Source organism: Pristiophorus japonicus, chromosome 3 (assembly GCF_044704955.1).
Source record: "Pristiophorus japonicus isolate sPriJap1 chromosome 3, sPriJap1.hap1, whole genome shotgun sequence".
Classification (NCBI taxonomy): Eukaryota; Metazoa; Chordata; class Chondrichthyes; family Pristiophoridae; genus Pristiophorus; species Pristiophorus japonicus.
In genome coordinates, this window is record NC_091979.1 from 86907165 (window position 1) to 86935053 (window position 27889).

Below are 27889 nucleotides of genomic sequence, written 5' to 3' on the forward strand. Positions count from 1 at the left end.
CACACGAGGCACATTCCAGGGACAAGGCCACTCTGTGACATTAACTCTTTATTACAGGATTCCAGAAGTGATAACCCTGCTTGGGACCTCTTTTTATATACCTGTGTGATCAGGTAACGAGTGTCTCCCACAAGATCTCCCCCTGTGGTCAAGGTGTGCATCTAAGTTGAGTGTATACAGTAATGCAGTGGTGTTACATTGTAGTTGCAAACATGACAAATACCAATATTTCAAATCTACAATTTAATTCAGCAGAAATAGAAATAAAATGAAAATGATCCAGCATGTATGGTATAACTAATAATAAAAGGGTGTGTCTTAAAGAACATGGCACAGTACATCAAAAGTAGTCATACACAACTCGCCTGATAACACAATAAGTTTATCAAGTGAGTAGCTGAAACATATAGACCAGGAAGATTCCAGGTTCAATCCTCAACTTGTAATTAGTTAACTAGTCTCAGCCAGGGTGCCCTGGTTTAGTGTCGAGTAAATTGGGCAGAGCTCCCAATCTTACTATCCAGTAATCTCTAATGTATAGAGAGATGTTGGATGCAGACAGAATTAGGGTTGGCAGTGATGCTTCCACAACTTGCCAGCACGTAAGGTTCACTGAACAATGGCCACTTGTGCGAATGATTGGAAGGGGTTTGGTTTCTGTGGAACTGAATCCCAGTAATGTCTTCAGGAAATGGAGACAAATATGCAGAGAAAATTGCTGAGTAAATAAAAATAATCACACAAATCTTCCAAGTTCAAACATCAGCAAAAAAAGAAAAAGAAGAGCTATATTTTTCTCTTAGTTTGGTGGCACTGTATGGTAAAATGCATTTGACTGAACAATATAGATATCACTAATACAAACTCTGATTTAGTAAAGTTATGGTGCTTGGGGAGCAACAACTTCTAAACAGAATTGTGTCTTTATAAATCAGAGCTCGAGCCAAGCTGATTGCATGGACCTCAGTGACTGAACAATTTTCCAGACGACTATTCACCTCTGGGAGCTGGGTTTAGATTTACCACAAACTACTAGATCTCCTGTTTCAGGTGACTGTAAAGATCCTAAATGAAATGTGCTTAGAATATACTGTATACAGCTGGTTCTAATAAGATTCATGTTGTAGAACCTGAAATGTTAGTGTACCAGATAATTTCTCAAAAATATTTAATAATTTTTCCGAAATCTGCCCAATCCAAAAACGAGGCACCATTTTTTAAATATTTTTTTCTTTAAAAATATTCTCTCCTCCTCCCATGAAGATATTGACCCCTTATATAGATTATGGTTCCATTGGCACGCTGATACTTTGGCCCTGTGGCAATTACTCATGTATGACTATTGAACCACAAAGTGGCATCACACTTAAGCATGACTCGATCTTTATCCAAGGATCAATGGAGGCTCTCAATCCGAGCAGGTACATCTACTATTTTTCCTTGCCTAACCCAGGAGCACTGAGACGAATTATAGCCTTCAACCATTATGGCTCACTTTCAGAGGATAAAGTCACCGAGCCATTGGATGGGGGGCCTTTGAGTGGCAATGTTTGTTCTGCTGAATAAAGCAGTACAGACTTATTTTTATGTCTATATTCTCTAATCATTTTTATTGTGCTCACACTGTACATTGAGAAATAATAATTTCCCTTAAAATCTTTATTCATCTTTGACTTAAAAACTAAGATCAAATATAGCGCTGACACCTGACTCAATTACATCCAGATAAATTAGCTAATATGAACATTAAGTGCTTACCTTTTTCTAGGATGTATTTCTCAAAGTTGACTGTGTTCACTGTCTTATTCATCATGGTGCCATTTAGGTCAAATGAACTGTTACTTGCATTAAAAGAGATGGCAACTGGCCAACGTACACATTTATGTTTTAAGTTTCCCATGAACAGCTGCAGTCCTATTAGTGCAAATACACTTAAACAAAAAACAGTCAGAATCATTACATCGGCCAGTTTCTTCACTGACTGGATCAGGGCACCCACAATGGTCTTGAGACCTGCAAAAAACATAAGGCTCTTCTGTGATCTTTTATAATAAGCATACTCATCAGATCGAGTCTCGTCGCCGAGAGCATGCAGAAATCAAGTGCCGACAGAGGAAGGAGCACGCAGCAAACCAGGCTTCCCACCCACCCTTTCCTTCAAACACTGTCTGTCCCCCCTGTGACAGAGACTGTAATCCCCGCATTAGACTGTACAGCCACCTGAGAACTCACTTTTAGAGTGGAAGCAAGTCTTTCTCGATTTCGAGGGACTGCCTATGCTGATGATGATCATTAGATCATGCAAGAAATCATCAGTTCTTCATGTATTGTATTAGTCAATCTCATGCAAAAGCTAAATTGCCAGAATTAACTTACATTTAAGTAAGAATTTGCTGAAACTAAGCTAAATATAATGAATGACCTGAAATACTGTAATAACAAATGGAAAGCTGCAGCATTTGTGTCGTTGAATGAAACTTCATGTACATTGATCTAACTTGTGAATGTGAAAGAATGTAGCTGTATAGATTCTTAATAAGATGGCTGTTTGTGTGGAGCAACACAATTTTTATTTTGTGTTTTGTATTTCGTGAACTCATTCAACTCAACTGATATAACATTTCATTTATTTTCATTTCATTTCATATATTTTTGCAATATTGAACAGTGACTAATCTAAATTACATCTGTCTCACGCTATTGTCACAACCTATAAATGAGCACAGATAGTGACCATCTCCAAATACCCACTCATAACAAGGAGCTGTGTTGTAAAAGTTTTTAATGGTTTGGAGTACAAACGATGCCCTAAATTGATTAAGCTTTCATGCATTTATCATGCTGATGTGCAGTATTTTGTTTTCTCATCTCTACGTTTGCATATTATTAAGTAATCATTTTTTTCAATGTCTTGATTTTGTATTTGTATTGTTTATGCATGACATCTGATTTATAGAAAAGGTGCATCATTTCAACAAAGACGATTTGCAGAATGCACTGAGTAATTTGCAGAATAGGGAAGGGAAAACTAGACATCACAGGATGCAAACCACTCATGCTGGATATTGCAATGTCTCATTCAAGAAATTATTAAACGTCAAGGCTGAATCTACAAACAAATAAAAACACGTTCAAAAACAAGGAATTCTATCATTTAAAATATTTTCTCTGATTCCGGCTTTTGTGTTTTATTTTTAATTGCAAGAAAAAAGATCAGCCTCAGTGTTTAATCTAGCTCTCACCTGGAATGACAGAAATTGTTTTCAAAGCTCGGAGAACTCTGAATGTTCTCAACGCTGAGACATTGCCCAGGTCCACAAACTCTGTCACATATCTGTAATGGGGAGGACACACACAAACACAATGACAGGACACAAAGATACAGTTGGTGGTACATGGGACCTGCTAGCATCTTACACCAATCACTTCTTACCTGGTATTACTGAAATAGTTTTCAAAGCTCTCAATACTCTGAAAGTTCGAAGAGCTGAAACATTGCCTAGGTTTACAAATTCTGTTACATACCTGTAGAATTAAATCACAGTTATTTTGGCTTTCAAAGCTTTTTAATATAATTACAATGCTTGGTCTTTCACTTTGGTGATTGTATCTGTATTTTTGTTTTCCTTCTTAGATTGTCTAGAAGATAGTAACTTATGTTAGGGTACAGTTCCATAGGTGCTGGCAGCCCTCTGGTACCCAAAACAAATTGCTATTCTTCATGTGTAAACCTAGACACCGAATATTGCCAGACTATTCAAACATGGAGGCTAATATTGACCTTATCCAACATGCAATAGCCAAATGTTTATCTCTCCCTCGCCCAAGAACAATGGCACCAACTACAGCATTCCACTGTTACCCCAGGTGAAATCAGTTAAATTAGCACCAACCGGGGATCTAAGCTGGGGCCTTCCTAGTCAGTATGGCTCAATTTTGCACCACGTTGTACATTCATCCACTGAGTCAAGGGGTGATGATAGATATAAATAAATCAAAATGTACTTCTCAAACAATTGATCTGGATTTTTCTTGACCAAGCAGCACCTTTGATAGAAATGTTACTGCTGTTTATCACGAATAAATCAACTCATTGTACTTGACTGTATTTTGAATTTATCATTCTACAGTTATGCTTTCAAGGAATGCCCCCAAAGGAAAACAGCATAGAATATATTTGATGTTTTTTGTAAGTACTTACGCCATAAGAATGACACTGAAATCCAGCCAGTTCCATGGATCGCGAAGAAAAGTGAAACTCTCTAAACAGAAGCCCCTTGCAAGAATTTTTACAAGCGATTCAAATGTGTAAATACCAGTGAAGGTGTACCTAATAGAATTATAACAAAAAAAAGCTGTTCAGTTATTTTCATCGGCAAATTTCACTAAAAAGGGCAACTTCCATAAGTTTCAGTCTAAAAAAGCTGTGATCTTTATTAATGATTCCTGATATAAGAACGTCCTTCGGTTCTATTACATTAATTGTAATTGAATTCTGGAACTACAATTTTTTTTCTATTATTCATTTGCAAGTTAATTTCCGAGACTTGAGTCCAAATCAAATTTAAGAGAACAAGAAGGACTTTCAGTATATTTTAACATAATTCCTTTCCATGTAAAGTAAACCTGTGAATGGGTCAGTTTACTGGAACAATGGCCGGAATCTTCCCCTAAAACAGGTGGATTTGGAACGTGATGGCAGTTAAATTGTTACAAATAGGATTCCCAACTTGATCCCGCCTCCAACCCTCCAACATCTGGTTTTAATGGAGGTGGGATCGGTGGGGGTGGGGGGGGGGGGGGGGGAGGGGTGACCAATTTAAACATTATAATGAGACTGGAAGCCTCTTTTTTTTAAAACCTCATTTTGTTTTTAACTGCAAGTGGACGGGTTTCACACAACTCGTGAAACCTGCTAGTTAAACCGAGGCGGGGACTGTTCCAGTGGCTTGATACTTACCTCCTAGATCCAGGGTCCCTATCGAACCACCGCCCCCGCCCTGCGATCGGAGACCCCTTCACACGGCCTCTGAACACCTTCGGTGGCTGGCCCCAATCCGCTCTCCTCCCCAATGCTCCGGCTGAAGCCCCCGTTGACCCACCCCCCCACCGCGGTCCCTGACTGGACCGAATCCTCACTCCCTCTCTGCAACTGCAGGCCTACCCGCACGCAGCCAGCTAGCCTCTTAATCTGGCTGGCTGCAGGCGCGAATCCGAGGCCTCACGTGCAAATGTCGGCATGTTAAAGTTGGAAGGGCCTGCGGGAAATATGGCCTCCCAGGCCCCCTGCCCCCAAACCGTTTATCAGCAGAAAATTCCAGCCAATATGTGCAATCAGAATAGTGCAAATCTATACTAGATTTAGTGATGAGTAACAAACCAGAATTAGTTAACAATCTGACAGTAAGGGAGAATTGTGGAAATAGATTGAATCTGATATTTGGTTTGAGAGGGAGGCAGGATAATTACAAGCCAATGTTTTAAATTTAATTAAGGAAAACTTCAAAGTGATGAGAAATAATTTGATCACAGTAAAATGGGCTGAGATTTTTGAGGAGGTCACTGACAGGATGTCTATGGATGTTGTCTATATGGGCATCCAGAAGGCATTTGTTAAGGTTCCACAAAAGAGATTATCAAAAATGAAAGTGCATGGAATTGTAGGTAACCTATTAAAATCTATTTTCCAGATTAAACAAAGAATTAATTTTACCTGAGGCAAAACATTGATACTGTATTCGTTGTTATGAAAACTCTCTTGTTTTAATATTAACAATATTGTAAACTCAATATTCCACAAAATCCACTTACTCTACATTCTTCGACCAGTCTGGAGGATTTTTCATGGTCATAAACACACAATTGGTCAGAATAGTGCACATGATAAGCATGCTGAACAATGTAAGATGTAGTCAAGGAAAGCAAACATAATAACATTCATAAAACAAAGTACTTTGAATTTCAATCACATTTATAATAAAATAAGGAAGAATAAGAATCTTAAAGGGATAAGGCTCCATTTCGGGATCTAATATATTTCAGACCTATTAAAATACAACTATTAGGGTTTCTTTTTTTTTATTCGTACATGGGATGTGGGTGTCACTGGCAAGGCCAATATTTATTGCCCATCCCTAACTGTCCTTGAGAAGATCGTGGTGAGCCACCTTCTTGCAACGCTGCAGTCTGTGTAGTGAAGGTACTCCCACAGTGCCGTTAGGGAGTTTCAGGAGTTCGACCCAGCATCGATGAAGGAATGGCGATATACTTCAAAGTCAGGATGGTGTGTAACTTGGAGGGGAACTTGCAGGTGATGGTGTTCCCATGCGCCTGCTGCCCTTGTCCTTCTAGGTGGTAGAGGTCACAGGTTTGGGAGGTGCTGCTGAGGAAGCTATGGTGAGTTGCTGCAGTGCATCTTGTAAATGGTACACAGTGCAGCCACGGTGCATTGGTGGTGCAGGGAGTAAATGTTTAAGGTGGTGGATGGGGTGGTAATCAAGTGGGCTGCTTTGTCCTGGATAGTATCGGGATTCTTGAGTGTTGTTGGGGCTGCCATCATCCAGGCAAATGGAGAGTATTCCATCACACTCCTGACTTGTGCCTTGCAGATGGTGAAACGGCTTTGGGGGGACAGGTGGTGAGTCACTCGCCGCAGAATCCCCAGTCTTTGACCTGCTCTTGTTGCCACAGTATTTATGTGATTGGTCCAGTTAAGTTTCTGGTCAATGGTGACTCCCAGGATGTCCATGGTGCGGAATTTGGCGATGGTAATGCCATTGAATGTCAAGGGGTGGTGTTTGGACTCTCACTTGTTGGAGATAGTCATTGCCTGGCACTTGTGTGGTGCAGGGTGACTTGGACAGGTGAGGTGAGTGGGCAAATGCATGGCAGATGCAGTATAATGTAGATAAATGTGAGGTTATCCACTTTGGTGGCAAAAACAGGGAGACAGAATATTATCTGAATGGAGGCAGATTAGGAAAAGGGGAGGTGCAACGAGACCTGGGTGTCATGGTACATCAGTCATTGAAAGTTGGCATGCAGGTATAGTAGACGGTGAAGGCGGCAAATGGCATGTTGGCCTTCATAGTGAGAGGATTTGAGTATAGGAGCAGGGAGGTCTTACTGCAGTTGTACAGGGCCTTGGTGAGGCCACACCTTGAATATTGTGTACAGTTTTGGTCTCCTAATCTGAGGAAGGACATTCTTGCTATTGAGGGAGTGCAGCGAACATTCACCAGACTGATTCCCGGGATGGCAGGACTGACATATGAGGAAAGACTGGATCGACTAGGCTTATATTCACTGGAATTTAGAAGAATGAGAGAGGATCTCATAGAAACATATAAAATTCTGACGGGATTGAACAGGTTAGAGGCAGGAAGAATGTTCCCGATGTTGGGGAAGTCCAGAACCAGGGATCACAGTCTAAGGATAAGGGGTAAGCCATTTAGGACCGAGATGAGGAGAAACTTCTTCACTCAGAGAGTTGTTACCTGTGAAATTCTCTACCGCAGAAAGTTGTTGAGGCCAGTTCGTTAGATATATTCAAGAGGGAGTTAGATATGGCCCTTATGGCTAAAGGGATCAAGGGATATGGAGAGAAAGCAGGAAAGGGGAACTGAGGTGATTGATCAGCCATGATCTTATTGAATGGTGGTGCGGGCTTGAGGGGCCGAATGGCCTACTCCTGCACCTATTTTCTATGTTTGCCACTTATCAGCCCAAGCCTGAATGTCATCAAGGTCTTGCTGCATGTGGGCATGGACTGTTTCATTTTCTGAGGAATTGCGAATGGCACTGAACACAACAGCCAGGATGTTGTCGGGGCACATAGTCTTTGTTGTATTCAGTGTGCTCAGCCGTTTTTTGATATCACATGGAGTGAATTGGCTGAAGACTGGCTTGTGTGATGGTGGGGACCTGAGGAGGATGCAGATATGGATCATCCACTCGGCACTTCTGGCTGAAGATGGTTGTAATCGCTTTAACCTTGTTTTTTGTACTCATGGATATTCATGGAGCCTCTTCCTTCCGTTAGTTGTTTAATGATCCACTACCATTCTCGACTGGATGTGGCAGGACTGAAGACCTTTGATCTAATTCGCTGATTGTGGAATCTATGAATAGATCCGAGCATTTTCAAAAAAATATTTCCTTTCTGAAGATACACTACACCTGTAAGTCTTCTCTCCAATCTGGTGCAACAGGAATCTCCCAGGACTACTTGCCATGAATTGAATCAGAACCTGGGATGAGTAGGAAGCTCTTTTTAAACGACATTTATTCCAAATGGACATGGTCTTGATAATAGACAGCAAGCAGAGAACCCTTCCTTGAAGGCTGAAAGAGCCCCGTTATGCATACCAAACAGCACAGTTATGCTAAGCGAGAGGTAGGCTGACGAGAGGAAAGCTAAGATTATAGCCCCACACAATAAAACTTAAATATAGTGACCTAATCCATTGGCGCTCCTCGGCAAGTAGGGCACTTCTGCCCAGATTGCCCTCTTGGATACCAACAAAATAGTTTGACCCTGAAACATTTGACTTTACTATACATAATATGCTAACAGACTATAGGGCTGGATTATCTGCTGCGATTTTGGGTGGAATATCAGTGGAGAATGATGGAAAATTAAGGTGGTGAAGCCTACTATCAACTCACTGCACAAACTGCATTTCCTCCCTTACCCACCGCATTGAAATTGTGGCAGGGCAGGGTTCAGGTCCCTAACTTGGATACTGTATTCTTTACAAGCTATGAAAACTCTGTCTTGTATTAAAATTAACAATATTCTTAATTCAGTAATACACAAAATACTACCGGAGCGAAATTCCCCTGCGCCCCAATTGGGGATGGAAACTGACTCGGGGCGGAACTTCCTGCGCCTGCTGAGCAGTCTCGCCCGGCCGCGAAATTGTGCAATCTCGCATGCTCCACTTCCTGCTGGGGTGGGTTCCGGGGCACTACTGGGGCGCGTTGGTCAGCACTACGCGGCAGCTCTGCGTAGCGCCGATGTGTTTCAACGCCCCTCCCGTTCGGTTAAAGGGGAGGGTCGCTGACACTCTGCCGGGTCTCTGATGGCCTCACTGGGCCACCAGGGCGGTGTGGCACCGAAGCCGTAGCCCGGCACCCAAAACAGAGTGCCGGGCTGCACAATGGCGGCACGGACCACGCAACAGAGGAAGACATCAGGCCAACAGGTGAGTCAGCTAAACCGGCAAGATGGCGATGCGGGACACTCCTGACCTTCCCTTTAACTTCAGTCCCGCGAGTAGATGTAAGCCCGATTCGCGACCTGTGAGGCGAGCACTGACACCGTTCGCAGCAGCCTCGTAATATACTGCCCAATGTCCGCCGCTGGGTGGAAAGGGGTCCCACGCACATCAATGACATCATCGCCAGTACGCACGGCAGCCCGGGGCACTACCGACCTCCGCTAACTCCTGTGCAATTTCGTGGGAGCCGGTAGAACCCTCCCCCTCCCCCCCAGAGGTGTCAACGGGCCTCGATAAACAGGGCAATTTCGACCCCTTTGTATTTACTCTACACTCCACTCTAGAGAATTACTTATGGTCATAAACATAGAACATTGGTCATAATAGTGCGCATGACAAGCTTCTGCCTGTGCTATCCAAGGGTACCATGAGGAAGATGGTGGTATGCATCGGGAAGCAATGGTAATAGCCTTGATATCCCCCATCGAAGCATAAGGCTTTGTAGCGACCTCCCCATGCTCCATTCTAGCCCCTCACTTACTTTGCTTTATAACACTCCATAGGCCCAAAATTGATGCACTCAGCACCCACTGCTGCTGATAATCCTCCTCTGGTTCCGCCCAGTGCCAGTTTCGATCTGGGCTGGAGAGGGCAAGAGGGGAGAGCCACTGGGAACCACCCGCTGACGTCAGCGGATGGCCGAGTGGCATAAGTGGACTCCTGCCTGCCTAAATGCCAGATTGGTGCGGGCGGGAGTCGGCGGCAGAACAGGGTGGACCGCTGCGAGGAGGCTGGTCTGTCCCCGACAGTAGGTATTCAGAGCTGTAAAAAAAGGTGAGTAAACATTTTTTTCTTTTTTTCTTTACAGGGATTTACCTTTATGGGGTCCCCCGAAGGTCTTCCGATGTTTTTTTTTAATGCTTTTTTTTTTACAGGTCTTCAACTCTCCGTAGGCCTGACTCCATCCTCGGCGGCACTTGGGCGCCAAGCGCCTTTGCTGCCGAGATTGGGAGCTCCCGCCGGCTGCTGCCCAGATTGGCAGCATAAGTCCCTCATTTACTGCCCGCCACCCTTTGAAGGAACTTTTTGATGAAAACCCCGCCAAAAATACTGTCAGGTACCTCGGTGGCCATCGGCAGTCCTTTGGGTGGCACTTGGGCAGGCGGGGACCTTCACCAAATTTGGGCCCCATGTCTTCCAAGGCATACAAGGCAGCTAATGGGCAGATCTTTGTGACATTTCTTCCCCTTTAACTGTGCAGCTACCTCTTCTGAAACTGCAGTGGGAGTCCCACTGTGGTACCATTGATATTTTGCATCCGGGAAATGGCAAGCTCCCTCTTGACAGTGACCCACCATATTGGGTGACCGCTGGAGCAGTCTCAGAAGCATTGCCGTTGGGTAACGACTCCTGTACGTTGTCATCAATGTGGGCACCTCCAAATGCCATATAGGGAAAACGTACAGCTGCACTACAACGTAAGCTATTGTAAAATTCAGAAAGAAGCTCTGTTCTTGGATCACACTTTTTTCTGATACACAAGATTACTTTTGTTAAAGAACTTAAAAGGCAGCTATTCTAAATATGGCTGTCTGGAATTACTGGATTATTAAAAACAGGACACAATTTGGTGCAATTTCTATGCAGGCTGACCAGGTGTGAATTTTAACAGTTCCGACACATTCCATGTGCAATGTGAAATGAGGTTTTGTCGCTCTTTATCATGTATAGGCTTTGTAGATAGTAAAATATACCACATAAAGGATATGAATGTACCAAAATCTTAATAGCTATTTTCCTTAAAGGATTGAAAGGATTTAAAATGTACAAGGCAGGTGTGGCACTAAATCGGAAGATTGCCTTCCCTCTGTTCAATACTATAAAGGTCTGTAAAATAAAATGACAAGCGTGATTATAATAATCAAGTGTAGACATATATATATTGAGCAATGAAACACATTTTACATGTCACAGGTTTTCTTGCACAAACCGACTGAACACTATCAGCATTCATTTTCAGTATTCCTTTCCAAAAACACTGATGAGTTCAGGAAAATGTTGTGTACAAATATTTCAGGATTACTAATGGAAAAAATCCTCCTGGGCAATTCATTTTACATTTAGACTAAATGAAACAAAACAGTCACCTTTGACATGTAACATTCAGTGTGCAAAAGTTATGTTAAAATCAAATTGTGGCAGCATGCATCTGCTATTTGCTCTCTACTCATAATGATTATTTTATCTCTTCTACAGAAGAACTGCTTACCAGCTGAAATAACTTCTAAATACACACAAGTTATCAAACCATTTTGTTATGTTCAATAACTAGTAGATATGTTTTGACAATTTAGGATTGCTTGAAGTAAGAACACAAGAACATCAGAAATAAGGGCAGGAGTAAGCCATATGCAAGCCAGCTTCACCATTTAATAAGATCAGGGCTGATCTACTTCAAATCCACTTTTCTGCTCTATCCCCATATCACTTGGTTCCCTTAGTCTCCGTCTTGAATATAATCAATGTTAGAATGTTTTAAAAATGATTTAAAAGTCAATCTATACCAGCATTCTTTTCTTTTAGCATTTTAAGTGGTAGAGCAAAGGTGTGAGAAAGGGAATGTAATCTTGGCTCTATATATGAACAACAGGTCTAAGGAACGGGATAAACATTTGGTCTAAGCACTTATTGTACTACAAACAAAGCTTGTAGCATAGGGGCTAAAACTGAAAAGATTATAAGAACAGAAGAAATAAGAAATAGGAGCAGGAATAGGCCATTTGGCCCATTGAGCCTGCTTCGCCATTTAATAAGATCATGGTTGATCTGTCAGCTCAGCTAAACGTGCAAACTATGTATTATGTAAGCACAAGCCAAGGTTGTATTATTGTATATAAGAATAGAACCAGGTTCCCTTTAACTTCAGGGTATTCTCGAGGGTCAGGAGCAATGCAGAGGGTGGGAGCTGGTCACTCCAGGACTTGTGTTGTTCTCTGACATCAGTGACCATTCTTGGAGGTACCCAGACCAGGTCGTATAATAATATAAATAAAAAATGCTGGAAATACTCAGTCAAGCAGCATTTGTGGAGAGAGAAACAGAGTTAATGTTTCAGGTCGATGACCTATCGTCAGAACTGGAGAAAGTTAGAGATGTAATAGATTTTAAGCAAGTACGGAGACAGGGAAAGGAGGGGTGAAGATCAAAGGGAAAGTCTGTGATCGGGTGGAAGGCAGGAGAGATTAAATGACAAAAGGTATGAAGGTGTAAAGCAAAAGGAGGTGGCAATGGGACAAGTAAAGAAACATAAGATGGGTCTAGAGGAGATGTAACAATGAATAGCAGAGTCATTACCAACAGTTGCTGTCCGAAAAAATGGGGGCAAAGGTTATGATCGAAATTATTGAATTCAATGTTGAATCCGGAAAGCTGTAAAGTGCCTAATCAAAAGATGAGGTGCTGTTCCTCGATATCCAGTTCGCCAATATTCACTATAAGCCCAGAATCCCACAGCTACCTTGACTACACTTCTTCTCTCCCTGCTTCCTGTAAGGACTCTAGTCCATTTTCTGAGTTTCTCAGCCGTCGTCGCATCTATTCTGAGGATGCCACAGTCCATACCAGTGCTTCCGCTATGTCTTCTTTTTTCCTCGACCAAGGATTCCCCACCACCGTGGTTGACAGGGCCCTCCAACCGTGTCCGTCCCATTTCCCGCACTTCTGCTCTCGCCCCTTCCTCTCCCTCCCAAAACCATGATCGGGTGACCCTTGTTCTCATCTTCCACCCCACCAGCCTTCACATTCAATGGATCATCCTCCACAATTTTCACTAGCCTCAGTGTGATGCCACCACCAAACGCACTTTCCCATCCCCTCCCTTTCTCTTCCCTTTCAGCATTCCGAAGGGACCATTCCCTGCGTGACACCCCAGTTCACTCCTCAATCACTCCCAACATCCCCTCCCATTCCCACGGCACTTTCCCATGCAAGCACAAGAGATGCAACACTTGCCATTTTACCTCCTCCCTTCAGTCCAGGGCTCCAAACCCTCCTTTCAGATGAAACAGCAATTTACTTGTACTTCTGTCAATTTAGTATACTGTATTCGCTGTTCACAATGTGGTCTCCTCTATATTTGGGAAACTAAATGCAGATTGGGTGACCGCTTTGCGGAGCAGCTCCATTCAATCCGCTAGTATGACCAAGCTTCCAGTCGCCTGTCATTTGAATTCATCGCCCCAAATTCGCTCTGACCTCTCTGCCTCCTACCCTACACTGTTCTAATGAAGCTCAGCGTAAGTTCGAGGAACCGCACCTCGTTATTCTAGGCACTTTACTGCCTTCCGAATCAACATTTGAGTTCAAAAATTCAGATCATAACCTCTGCCCCCATTTTTTCGGACAGCTGCTGTCAGTCATGTATTCCCATTTACGCCATCATCTTTTGTTTCTTTACTTGTCCCATTACAATCTCCTTTTGCCTGCACCATCATATCTTTTGCCATTTAATCTCTTCTGCTTTCCACCCTGTCAGACCTCCCCTTCTGTTCTTTACCATCCTCCCACCTTTCCCTGCCTCTGTACTGGCTTAAAACCTGTTACATCTCTTAACTTTTTCCTGTTCTGTCGAAAGGTCATCGATCTGAAACGTTAACTTTTCGCCACAGATGCTGCCTGACCTGCTGAGTATTTCCAGCACTTTGTTTTTATTTCAGATTTCCAGCATCCAGTGTATTTTGCTTTTGTATTATTTGCATGTCATTTAATATAAACGAAAGACCAAATCAGACACTGTAATAAAGCTTGTTATTATAAAAAACACTCGTGCTTGAATCACAAGCGGAATTATTGTCACCAAACTAACAACCTTTGTTGCGATGATAATCACTAAAAAATCCACAAACATTGGCGTCACCTGGTCGGGCTGGAGTTAAAGGTTTGGAGATGACCGTGTTACTGGATTGACTAGTTTCCGATGGGAGAAGGGATAAGCTCAAGCCTGAAATGGGAAGGGGAACGAAGGGGCCAATTGGTTATGAACCGAGTTATCGAAAGGTAGCCAACCCTTCAGGTGCCACCAAGCGTAAATTGGGAGGTAATTGTCTCTCGGGATTGAGATCATAGCCATGACGAGAGCACAAACAGGGATATGCTCTACAATCTAGACAAAGTGGAAAAATGTAAAGCCAAGCAAGAAGAGCAGGAGGGTTTAAATCAAAGTTTAAACAAAAGGTAGAGGAGTTCACCAGTGTCTTAGGTGGGGTCCTGAACCAACAGCATGGGAACCGACATAGTGCGGGACAAATGAAAAATACATTAGCTGGAAGTGAGTTTAAAAGTGTGTGTGAATGTGTGGAAGTTTGCAGAGCTATGAATGTTAAGATTAAAAAGCAGTTTAATCCATTGTAGTCTTGTCTTTGAGGAATGTGTAGTATTTTAAGCATTTTAATCAATGTCTTTTCTGTAAGAATATGCTCTTTTAAGTTTGTTTTCTCTATGTTTCCGGCACGCCCCATGTTTCTGCCCTGCCTGGCGCTCCAACCCCTTGTTGGCTACGTGCTGACGTCTTCCGTCTGGCGGCGAACCCTTTTCCATCCCGCAGGGAAAATTGCCCCATGGAGCGCGGCCGCCGCAGGTCAGTGCCCTCAACAACTTTGCACGGCGGGAAGCTGCCAGTGGCTGAGCAGTGCCGCCACCCTTAAAGGGAGGGCGCACTGCCATGGTCGCCATTTTGTTTTAATTGTCGGCCAACTCCTGAGTCAGCCCGACAATGGCGGCCACTGGTTCGGTCGGGTTGCCAACAGGCAGCCCATCACCCACTCTTGGGTACTGTGCCACTGGCCTGGCCGAAACCCTCCTTGGTGGCCTAGTGGGCTCGACGTAGGACTCGCAGCATCCCTCTCATTTAAGTGAAGGGGATGGACATTCGAACCCACCCCTACAACACTTCAAATAGCGCCCCAAAGCACTGGGAGGCGGTGTCAGAGGTAAGGAGCTGAATTTTCTGGCTCTTCCCTCTGACTCCCGCCAGGCGATCAAAATTTGAATAATTCACTCCAAACAGGGCAGAGGGCAATTTTGGCTCCAGTTTGTTTAAAAAAAAAGATAAGTTTTGCCTTGGAGTTACGGTTGCTATGGTGCCTGTTATTTAATTTGAACATTCCAAGACACTTTGATTTGATTTGTGCAAATGAATTTACTTCAGTTATATTCAATATTTTTTTACAACCATATAGAAATTGCCTGAAGAAGGGTGATGTAATTTACTGGGTTTTTGTAACCACATGCTGACTTGATTATGTTATCTGTTATGAACTGTGTTTAGTTAATAAAATGTTGATGTGAATTAAATTGGAATTATTGAGGTTAATTAGCCTATTAAATTGTGAAAGTCCGACTATCTTTGTGGCAACCAAACGCTATTTTGTACCTTTTAAAACTTGAATAGTGTTAATTAATGCAGTCCAATTGCAAGGTGTCTCCAGCATTGTTGCCATAGAGATAGCAATTTCTACTTCAAATCATTAAACAGTTAAGAAGTTTAAAACTGCCAATTTTTATGTGATAGCCTCAGGTCCAGATTTAGAGACCGTCACACAATTTATATCATCATCATAGGCATCATCATAGGCAATCCCTCGAACCGAGGATGACTTGCTTCTACGTCAAAAAGTTCACAGGTGTTTCAATGATGGACCTAAAATTCCAGGTCCGAACTAAATCTTGAAGGGTGGAACATGCCTGTGCTTGGATTTTTTTTTAAACGTGTGGTGACCATTGCACACTAGCCACCACACGGGCTTGACAGAGCTAGGTCTTGGTCCAGTAGCAAGGATGAACCAAGACAACTGGAGACCTGCTCTGCTACACGGACCTAGTGCGCACACATATCACAGTGTGGGCTGGCCCGTGCTGCCCCTGGGCCCTCGCCTCTTCTGGGCCCCGAACTCGCGCCTCTCCTGGGCCCTGATCACATCTCTCTACAATCTCTCGCCGCTCCTTCGCCCCGATCTCGCCGCTCCTGATGTACCTGCCCACGCTCCAATCACCGACCTGGACCTTGGTGACGTCCCTTTTCACTGCTGTTGTTCTGCTCCAGCACATGCTGCTCCCTGGAGTGGTATGTTGCCACGCTGTTCCTTCCGCTCCCTGGCCTGCTCCAATAGTGCTCGCAGGCCGGGGGCCGCATAGAATGCTGCGCTAGGCTGCCACGCTGCTCCTTCCACTCTCCGGCCTACTGTTCTAATGTTCAATTTATAATGCCCTTGCTGTTGCCGGTCAGCCCAGACTGCTACCTCCCACACTGAGATTGTGCCATCCGCAGCCGGGCTTTCTAGGCCCAGAGCTGCTTGAAGTCATCCTCCAAGGCCATCTGCAGTCTCCTCCAATAAAATTCAGCAGCCTTCCACCAGCCATTGGTATAGCAGTGCGTAAGAGCAGTAGGAGAGGCAAAGGCACAAGGAAGTCAGGCACTAAGGGAATGCACAAGCGCGATTAGTTTACGTATGTATGCAATATGACATAATTTCATTTATAAAAATATATATGTTTAAATATGTGAATATATATATATATATATATATGAATAAATACATAATGAATATATATATTAATATTTCTATATTTCATATATAAATATAAGTTTATTATAAGTCTATATACATTTGGTTTGGAATATTTATTTTATGTCAATTGAAAGATGACACAGAAGTAGATGCACAAGGGTAAGCACATGGGTTTTTAAAGAACTGTTTCTGTTAAGGTTCCGTTACTCTTATGTCACATCTAAAACTATTTATTCTCACCACTTTCCGGTTATACAGGTACCCAATTTCTGTTTGCTACTTTGGAAGTGGCTTAGTGAGTTGGAGTGAATGGTGAGACATAACTTTACCTCCAGCAATGGGAGTCAATGTGAAAGGAATGGCTTGGTCTATGTAGGGATGCGTTATCGTTTTTTTTTTGGGGGGGGGGGTGAGGGGGGAACCTGACACAGCATGTGACAGCTATCATCACAGGCGATCCCTCGAACGAGGATGACTTGCTTCCACGAGTTCACAGATGTTTCAATGAAGGACCCGATATTCCAGTCCTGAACTCCAGTTGATGGGGTGGAAGATGCCTGTGCGTGGATTTTTTTTGATATGTGGTACCATTATACACCAGCCACCACAATGGGCTTGACAGAGCTAGGTCTTGGTCCAGTGGCAAGTATTAACCAGGACGACTGGAGGCCAGCTCTGCTGCAGACAGCCATATGGGTGTAATGCAGGAAGTTAAGTAAATCTGGCCATGATGAGGCTATCCCTGGTCTCCTGGGCAGCAATGTGCTCAAGTGCTGGTGGTATCTGGACCTCAGGTACCTCCTGCTCATCCTTGTCTTCCATCTGTTCTCATTCTTCTCCTCCTCCGAAGAGGCTGTGCGCTCTGTGCCTTGCTCCTCATGCAGCGCTAATCCATGTTGCTGCGATATGTTGTGCAGCACGTAGCAGATAACAATGATTCTGGATATCCTGGCTGGGCTGTACTGAAGGGCTCCTCCAGATCTGTCAAGGCATCTGAAGCATATCTTCAGCATGTCTATTGTTTGCTCTATAACACATCTGGTGGGCATGTGGCTTTCATTATATCCCTCCTCAGCCTCTGTACGTGACCTCGTCAAGGGTTTCATGAGCCACATGTTCAGTGGATAGCCCTCGTCTCCAAGCAGCCAGCTGGATAAGTGTGTTTAGCGGTGAGAAGAGCTGAGGGAGGGTGGGCTGGCGCAGGACAAAAGAGTCAGGGAATTTGGTGCACACATGCATAATGATCTTTTTATGGTATCAGATGAGCTGCACGTTAGGGGAGTGGAAACCCTTGTGGTTCACAAACACTCTTGGGTGATGATGGGGTGCCCTGATGGCCATTTGTGTGCAGTTGATGACGCCATGTACCGGTAGGAAGCCAACCAGAGCAGCAAAGACCAGCGCCCGCTCAGTAACACTTGCTTCATCAGTGGCAAAGTTGATGAAATTGGCAGCCTTGTCAAACAGAGCATCGTAACCTGTGTGATCCATCTGTGGCTGGCCGACCGAAATCCCACAAATGTCTGTTGCAGGTGCCTCGAAGGAGCCTGAGCCAAAGGAGTTGAGGGCGCTGGAGATCTTGGCAGCCATTGGTAAGGCATGTCCACCAGTTCCTCTGGGCTGCAGGTCTGGTATCAGTAAGCTGCAAATGTCTGCGACGACCTGGCGCGATAGCCTGAGCCTTCTTTGGCACTGCTGCTCAGTCATGTTGAGGAAGCTCATGCTCTTGCCTGTACACTCAGTGTTGTGGGTATCGCCTTCAGTGCAGTGCAGCCTCTCTGTCCTGTGCAGCATTGAGGAGAAGGTTGGTGTTGCTGTTCTTACTGGTGTACCTGCTGCTGCTGGTGTTGGATCTCATCCTGGTCCGATTCTGAGGCCCAGTGTGAGGCAGTATAAATGGCAATAAATAGTAATAGATGGAAGGTCAGGTCGAGAGTGCAGTACCCATCTTTCAATGGCGTGATAGGTAGTAGCAATGAGATGAGAGTGACTTCCGAATTTGTAGAAAAGACTTGCAAATTGTAGACACCTAAATCTGTGCTCAAAATGCACTCAACAAGAGCTTTACCCTTATGCAAGTAAGCAGTTGTTATGTGGCAGCATTTGTTTTGCTTTCCATGCTCTGCCATATTGACGTCGATGAATGGCCACTGACCTTCCACCTCAGCTTGACAGATGTGGTTCCTGATCTGCGTGATTCCCGTGGTCATGCAGTGAAATTCAAAAGGTCTGGTTAAAATCACTGTTAAGGGTCTGACAACAAGTATTAATGAGGTAAATTAGGTCGGTCACCTCTGCCATTCGTGTCCGTGCCGTGCTGGCAAACACAACCGAGTTAAAGGCATGAGGAGGCGGGATGATGGCACGTTCCTGACCCGCTCCCATTCTTTGCGCATTTTACTCCCGACACACCTCCAGTCCCGCACGCATGTCAGCATGGAAATTCCGGCCATTGTTTCTCTCTGAGGTTCAGGTCGGAGAATCATGTCCCTGAACATCGTGGTTGGATGTGGCCTCCCCGTCTTTCTCCTCCTTCTTCCGGTAGCTTGTCTTGCTGTACATTCCCTCTGTTCATTCTCCAAGTCATGCTGTATTCCAAGGGGAATTCGTACTAGTGCACTCATGCCTGTAGGCAAGTGGTTTGTGCAGAAGCCTTGAAGTCAAGGAAATGTACTTCAGCACATACCATACCATTCCCTGTAGACTTTTGCAATTTTAAGTAATTATAGAGAGCACCAAACACTTACAGAACATTACCAACAGCCAGAAGACATTAACCAGCAACTGACCTGTAAGTAGTTGATGATCCCTTTAAATAGCGCTGGTGGGGGGTGTCCTTCCCGCTGTTGAACGCGCGTTCAACTGTGTGAGCTTAAGAGAGGACGTTTGATGGAGCGTTGAGCTGAAAAATGGCAGCACTGGCATCAAATCAGCATTGCATGCTGAGTGAAATCATGATGTGTCTACTTTGCCTACTTCCGGCGTATGCTCACTGCACACGCTAATGCCCTCACCAATATGGCATCCAGTGTAATTTGCCACAGAAATAGACGCCATTTTGGACCTCCAAGGGCACTCTCAGAAGTCAAAAAATGAGCACTAATGGTCTGAATTTTGCACTGATGAACTTTTGTATTGCTGAATGAAAATTTATATATTGGGCATTATTACATATTAAGTTTCTTAATTAAAGTGGATATTTCCCCATGGTGAAATAAGAAAATCATGATTTGACAAATTAACCACTTGGGCTGCATCCCAGAGTACTTAAGGAAGTAGCCCTACAAATAGTGGATGCATTGGTGATCAGTTTCCAACATTCTATTGACTCTGCACCTATGGACTGGAGGGTAGCTAATGCAATACCACTTTTTAAAAAAGGAGGGAGAGAGAAAACAGGTAATTATAGACCGGTTAGCCTGACATTGGTGGTGGGGAAAATGTTGGAATCAATTATTAAAGGTGAAATAGCAGCGCATTTGGAAAGCAGTGACAGGATCGGTCCAAGTCAGCATGGATTTATGAAAGGGAAATCATGCTTGACAAATCTTCTAGAATTTTTTGAGGATGTAACTAGTAGAGTGGACGAGGGAGAACCAGTGGATGTGGTGTATTTGGACTTTCAAAAGGCTTTTGACAAGGTCGCACACAAGAGATTAGTGTGTAAAATTAAAGCACATGGTATTGGGGGTAATGTACTGACGTGGATAGAGAACTGGTTGGCAGACAGGAAGCAGAGAGTCGGGTTAAACGGGTCCTTTTCAGAATGGCAGGCAGTGACCAGTGGGGTGCCACAGGGTTCAGTGCTGGGACCCCAGCTATTTACAATATACATCAATGATTTAGATGAAGGAATTGAATGTAATATCTCCAAGTTTGCAGATGACACTAAACTGGGTGGCGGTGTGAGCTGTGAGGAGGATGCTAAGAGGCTGCAGGGTGACTTGGACAGGTTAGGTGAGTGGGCAAATGCATGGCAGATGCAGTATAATGTGGATAAATGTGAGGTTATCCACTTTGGGGGCAAAAACACGAAGGCAGAATATTATCTGAATGGCGGCAGATTAGGAAAAGGGGAGGTGCAACGAGACCTGGGTGTCATGGTACATCGGTCATTGAAAGTTGGCGTGCAGGTACAGCAGGTGGTGAAGAAGGCAAATGGTATGTTGGCCTTCATAGCGAGGGGATTTGTGTATAGGAGCAGGGCGGTCTTACTGCAGTTGAACAGGGCCTTGGTGAGGCCTCATCTGGAATATTGTGTTAAGTTTTGGTCTCCTAATCTGAGGAAGGATGTTCTTGCTATTGGGGAAGTAGAGCGAAGGTTCACCAGATTCATTCCAGGAATGGCAGGACTGACATATGAGGAGAGACTGGATCAACTGGCTTGTATCCACTGGAGTTTAGAAGAATGAGAGGGGATCTCATAGAAATATATAAAATTCTGATGGGATTGAACAGGTTAGAGGCAGGAAGAATGTTCCCATTGCTGGGGAGTTCCAGAACCAGGGGTCACAGTCTAAGAATAAGGGCTAAGCCATTTAGGACCGAGATGAGGAGAAAGTAAAGGGATGAAGGGCTATGGAGAGAAAGAAGGAAAGGTGTACTGAGGTTAAATGATCAGCCATGATCTTATTGAATGGCGCTGCAGGCTCGAAGGGCCAAATGGCCTGCTCCTGCACCTAATTTCTATGTTGCTATGTTTCTAAATGGATTCTCTGTTTCTTTCTTATAAACAGGAGGCCAAGGATTTCTAAATCACATGGTTGCTGATCCACGAGTTTTAAGAATTTAAGAACTTATCTGCAGACATCAACAAACATCAAATGTCACAGCATGGTGACAATTTGGACAAGAATTTGCCTTTCAAAAGCTCGGACTTAATACATTCAGGGTAATTTGTTATCTTCCGAGGCAGGGTACTCGAGTGAGGAGATATGGGAGTTACCATTTCAATGTCTCTAATGTAAAACCATCGAACCTGGGCATCATTTGTTTTTGAAATTGGAATTGATAAAGATAAATTGATATGAGTTGCTGTTTCAAGTACTCATGAAGGGAAAATCTACCTGAAGTTTAAAGGGATAGTCAATTTTTTATTTAAAAAAATGGTGGAAAGCAGTTTATGTGGCAGCAAGGAAGTAAGTTTCTGTTGAAATAAAATGAGTCCTGTCAGTCCAGCTATAATAAAATAGACTCAGGCACAAAGAACATAAGAATTAGGAACAGGAGTAGGTCATCTAGCCCCTCGAGCCTGCACAATATGTAGGTGTATAAAAAGTCCTCTTAAATAAACAAATAAACAAATAAAACGTGTCAATAACTAGGAAGGAATGTTTAATCTATGTTTTCTACCTTTAATATTGTATTGGACAGTAAAGTTCCTCCAGAGCCCATGAATGAGATAGAATGGTGATAAATGGGATGTTAAAATTGAACGAGGATGTTAGAAACAGGAAAACTACCCTATCAAATGAAATGTTTCTAACATTCTAGTGATAGTCAAGAAAGTGTAGGTGAGAATAGTAACTTCATAGCTTTCTCTTGGAGCTGGTTATGTTCTTGCCTATGAACAGTAAGAAAACTGCAATTTATAGCCTGGTCACTACCCGAGACATCAGGATCATGTAGATGAGCAAAGATCTCCAGACAACACACATACGCCTGCCCACGATCTGTTGATAATATCACCTGATAACCCAAGATGTCACATGATACTGGATCACATGCAAATGTGAGGAAACGAGCATGATGAATTTGCACTGAAGAGCGGGTCTCAGGCATGCTCAGTTACTTGACAACGGCACAACATGCAATGGTCAATGTGGCTCAAGAGAGAAAGACAACATTTAAAATCACCAAGCTCCAAAGATAGAGTTAAACACACTGGTACCTGTCAGACGGATTGAAGTTAAAGTGGCGAGGACATAGAATTTGGATTGGGACAATTAAGGTCCAGGGAGAACTAATACTTAACAAGAATTATCGACAAGATGCATACGGGTAAAAGGAGAGCTGGAGAATCTTTTAAGTCACTAAATCTCTTGATAATATAGTGCACCGTAGCTTTCTGTGCAATGTATTATGATTTTCTCTGTCTGTATCATGATATGTAGAGGCCAAAATTGCCCCTTTCTGTAATAACCGAGACCGCCTCAAAGAGGCAGACACGGGTCGGTATAGATTCACCGCCTAGTTGGCGTTCAGTCGCCACCCTTTCATAAATTGCCCTCCACTTCTTTTCCAACGGTGATCATCATTGTGCCACCCATGTTGCCGCCCCGTCGGGCACACGCTGACCCCTTACCGACCGCCGCCCTGCGTGGGAAATTGCCCCGCGGGAGCAGATCGGCCACCGCTTAGTGCCCCCGACAGCTTTCCCCTGCTGGAAGCTGTGTGTAGCTGGAGGGCGCATCTGCCCTTAAAGGGGAGGGCACTCTGCCGCGGCTGCCATTTTATTTTAATTGTCAGACGACTTCGAGGTCGGCCCGACAATGGCACCCGTGGATTCGGCCGGACCTCCAACAAGCAGCCTGGCACCCACTCTTGGATACCGGGCCGCTGGCCCTACCGAAACCCTCCCTGGCGGCCGAGTGGGCCAAACTAAACTAACTGCAGAGTTCGAAGTGGCCCTCCCCTTTAACTGAAGGGGAAGGACAGTGTGACGCATCAGCATGGCGTGGGACGTCCGTGGCACTCTGATGACACCGACCGACGTCCATCCTGCTCCACGCCAACTTCCACCCCTAACGCCACATGGAAGAAAAGAAAAATTTAAAGATAAGAATTTTGCACTACTCTCCGCTGCATGGATTGGGGCGGAGAAAAATCTTTAAGATCGGTGAGTGCACCCTCTTTCAGTCGGAGGGCAATTTCGGTCCCGTAGTGTTTAATGAATGAAACTTAGATAAGTTATATATGCTTATGTAAGTATAATAATCAACTTTCAACTCCAAATTATTGCAAGGTAAAGCCAGAAAGAAATTTAATTGATTCAGAGTGATTGCTCAGCCTGTGTCAAAAGGAGAAATGCTAGAATGTTTTATGATGCTGGGGAACTCCAGAACCAGGGGACATAGTCTAAGGATAAGGGGTAAGCCATTTAGGACTGAGATGAGGAGAAACCTCTTCACTCAGAGAGTGGTTAACCTGTGGAATTCTCTACCGCAGAGAGTTGTTGATGCCAGTTCGTTGGATATATTCAAAATATTCAAAAGATATGGCCCTTATGGCTAAAGGGATCAAGGAGTATGGAGAGAAAGCAGGAAGGGGGTACTGAGGTGAATGATCAGCCATGATCTTATTGAATGGTGGTAAAGTCTCGAAGGGCGAATGGCCTACTCCTGCACCTATTTTCTATGTTTCTATGATTTTGGGGTGGATTTTTGGGTCTTCTACGCTCTGTTTTTTGCCCCAGAGTGACGGCGAGGTATTCATCAGCTGGGCCCTGAGTGTGAGGTGAGCTAAGGGAGGTGTTGCACGTCTATCTTAGGGTGCTAGGCCGGCTGAGCAAGTGACAGTCCCGAGCTAAACAGCCGACCTCGGAGCTCCCTGAGCGAGGCCTGGGAGAAAAAAAACCTGAAAAAAGCACCAAAAATATTCCCAATACATAACTCACGCCACCATAAAATAAATCGGCAAAAAGAATAAAATTTTAAAAAACAATCACACTTACCAGAGGTTAACATTACTTACCTCACTGCGGCCGTTACAGCTCGGACTACCAGCTTTCACAGGTGGTCCCAGCAGGATGCTCTACGGAGCGCTACAAATCGGGCGGCAGCCAAAAATCGAGCCGTGTTGCAACCATTGGCGTTGCACACCTGCTCGCCTCTTCTGGGTGGTAATGCTCCGAGTCCCGTCGAAACTGGCACCTAATGTCCCGGCGGTGAGTTAGAAGTTGGCTGCCCGCCCACAAATGCTTACCGCCGCTATTGCCACCCCTCCGGGGCGCTAACAGGGGCAACAGAAGACCAAAACTCCAGCCCAAGCACTCAGAGGGACCGGCGTGTCCTTGTACATGAATCACAGAAAGTTAACATGCAGATACAGCAAGCAATTGGGAAAGCAAATGGTATGTTAGCTTTTGTTACAAAGGGATTAGAGTATAAGAGTAAAGAAGTCTTACTACAATTATACAGGGCACTGATGAGGCCACACCTGGAGGACTGTGTACAGTTCTGGTCTTCCTACCCAAGGAAAGACATATTTGCCATAGAGGGAGTGCAGCGATGGTTCACTAGACTGGTTCCTGAGATGAGGGGATTGCCCTTTGAGGAGAGATTGAGTAGACTAGGCTACATTCCTTAGAGTTTAGGTGATCTAATTGACACATATAAAATTCTTCAGGGGTTTGACAGGGTTAATGCTGGAAAAATGTTTCCCTTGGCTGTGGAATCTAGAACACGAGGTCACAGTCACAGAATAATGGGTAGGCCATTTAGGACTGAGAAGAGGAGAACTTTCTTCACTCAAAGGTTGTGAATCTTTGGAATTCTCTACCTTGTGAATGCTCAGTCATCGAGTATATGCAATACAGCGGTTGATATATTTTTGGGGAACAAACAGAATAAAGGGATATGCGAATAGTGCGGGAAGGTGGAGTTGAGATAGAAGATCAACCAAGATCTTGATTAATGACGGAGCAGGCTCGAAGGGCCAAATGGCCTACTCCAGCTTCTATTTCTTATGTTCTTATGTTCTCAGCTAAACGTGCAAACTACGTATTATGTAAGCACATGCCAAGATTGTATTATAGGACCCAAGTATCCACAGGATAAAAAATGGGCGCCCCTCCGAGCTGGGCACCCGTTTTTCGCGCCTAAAACGGCGTCAGAAAAAAAACGCACTATTCTCAAGCGCTTTGCAGCTCCTTGTCTGTTTGGCGCGGCGCGCCGATTTTGTAAGTGGGAGGGGGCGGGTACTATTTAAATTATTTTTTTTCCTGCCGGCAACGCTGCGCGTGCGCGTTGGAGCGTTCGCGCATGCTCAGTGTGAAAAAAAACATTGGCACTCGGCCATTTTTGTAGTTCTTTGTAGCTGTTTAATTTTTGAAAATGTTTTAATAAAATCACATTGCCATCAGCACATCAGCACTGAGGCTACCCTTCTCACTGTCTCCTTCCCCTCCCTCCCCTCCGCGGCAACAAACCGCTGTCTCCTTCCCCTCCCTCCCCTCCACAACAACAACCTGCTGTCTCCTTCCCCTCCCTCCCCTCCGCGGCAACAACCTGCTGTCTCCTTCCCCTCCCTCCCCTCCGCGGCAACAAACCGCTGTCTCCTTCCCCTCCCTCCCCTCCACAACAACAACCTGCTGTCTCCTTCCCCTCCCTCCCCTCCGCGGCAACAACCCGCTGTCTCCTTCCCCTCCCTCCCCTCCGCGGCAACAAACCGCTGTCTCCTTCCCCTCCCTCCCCTCCGCGGCAACAAACCGCTGTCTCCTTCCCCTCCCTCCCCTCCGCGGCAACAAACCGCTGTCTCCTTCCCCTCCCTCCCCTCCACAACAACAACCCGCTGTCTCCTTCCCCTCCCTCCCCTGCGCGGCAACAAGCCGCTGTCTCCTTCCCCTCCCTCCCCTCCGCGGCGGCAACAAGCGGCTGTCTCCTTCCCCTCCCTCCCCTCCGCGGCAACAACCCGCTGTCTCCTTCCCCTCCCTCCCCTCCACAACAACAAACTGCTTTCTCCTCCCCACCCCCCCCCCCCCCCCGCTCAGCGGCACGAACAGCTGCAGAATTCTCCCTGGCTGAAGCACTTTCACACAGGTAGGAAGATGGTTTATTTAATCTTTTCTTTGCTTATAAATGTTTATTCAGGTTGGATTTATTTGTATAATATTCGTAGAAGTATAAATAAGGATTTATTGTCGAATTTAATGAGTTCCCTTCCCCCCCACCTCGTTCTGGACGCCTAATTTGTAACCTGCGCCTGATTTTTTAATGTGTATCACAGGTTTTTTCAGTTCTACAAAAATCTTCACTTGCTCCATTCTACTTTAGTTTGGAGTACATTTTCACTGTGGAAACTTTCAAATCAGGCGTCAGTGGCTGGACACGCCCCCTTTTGAAGAAAAAATTCTGTTCCAAAGTAGAACTGTTCTACCTGACTAGAACTGCAGAAAAAAAAAATGTGGAGAATTGCGATTTTTAAGATAGTCCGTTCTCCACCAGTTGCTCCTAAAAATCAGGCGCAAATCATGTGGAAACTTGGGCCCATAGTATCAGAATAGAACCAGGTCCCTTTAAGCTCAGGGCAGTCTCAAGAGTCAGGAGCAATGCAGTCGCATAGCTGGACTGGAGTGCGGGAACTGATCACTTCAAGACTTGTGTTCTCTGACATCAGAGAGCGTTGTCCGAGGTAGTCGCAGCAGGGGAACCAGGTTGTATGATTTGCATGTCATTTAATATAAATGGAAGACTAAATCAGTCACTTCAATAAAGCTTGTTATTATAAAAACCACTCGTACGTGAATCCTAAGCGGAGTTATTGTTGCTGGATTAACAACCCTTTGTTGTGATGGTAACCACGAAGAAATCAACTAACACTCAACAACTGAGCAGCTACAGCCCTCTGGGGTAGAGAATTCCAAAGGTCATACCCTCGGAGTAAAGACATTTCTCCTCATCTCAGTCCTAAATGGCCGCTCCTTTATTCTGAAACTACGATTCCTAGTCCTAGAATCTCCAGCCAGGGGAAACATCTCACCATCTACCCTGTCAATCCCCCTCAGAATCGTATATGTTCCAATGAGGTCATCTTTCATTCTTCTAAATTCCAGAGAATATAGGCCCATTCTATGTAATCTCTCCTCAGAAAACAACCCTCTCGGCCCAGGAATCAATCTAATGAACTTTTGTTGTACCCCATCTAAGGCAAGTATATCCTTCCTTAGGTAAGGCAACCAAAACTGGGCACAGTATTCTCGGTGTGATCCCACCAAGCCCTATATAATTGCAGCAAGCCTTCCTTAGTCTTATAGAAACATAGAAACATAGAAAATAGGTGCAGGAGTAGGCCATTCGGCCCTTCTAGCCTGCACCGATATTCAATGAGTTCATGGCTGAACATGCAACTTCAGTACCCCATTCCTGCTTTCTCACCATACCCCTT

At 44.5% G+C, this 27889-nt stretch overlaps 1 protein-coding gene across 11 annotated transcripts in view; it reads right to left on the minus strand.

Annotated features, from left to right (window-relative positions):
• The window catches only part of scn1laa (sodium channel, voltage-gated, type I-like, alpha), a 229341-nt gene that overhangs the window by 193089 nt on the left and 8363 nt on the right, over positions 1–27889 (minus strand). For 8 of the 11 annotated variants that reach the window (XM_070875524.1, XM_070875520.1, XM_070875525.1 and 5 more), the window contains exons 2-6: positions 10990–11108; positions 5812–5901; positions 4202–4330; positions 3243–3334; positions 1759–2013 (exon numbers count right to left, since the gene is read on the minus strand). In XM_070875524.1, coding sequence (XP_070731625.1) covers positions 1759–2013; positions 3243–3334; positions 4202–4330; positions 5812–5901; positions 10990–11108 — 685 coding nt within the window. Of the gene's footprint in view, positions 1–1758; positions 2014–3242; positions 3335–3433; positions 3526–4201; positions 4331–5811; positions 5902–10989; positions 11109–27889 lie in introns of all 11 variants that reach the window. The other 3 variants (XM_070875526.1, XM_070875519.1, XM_070875527.1) reach the window with 1 other exon arrangement.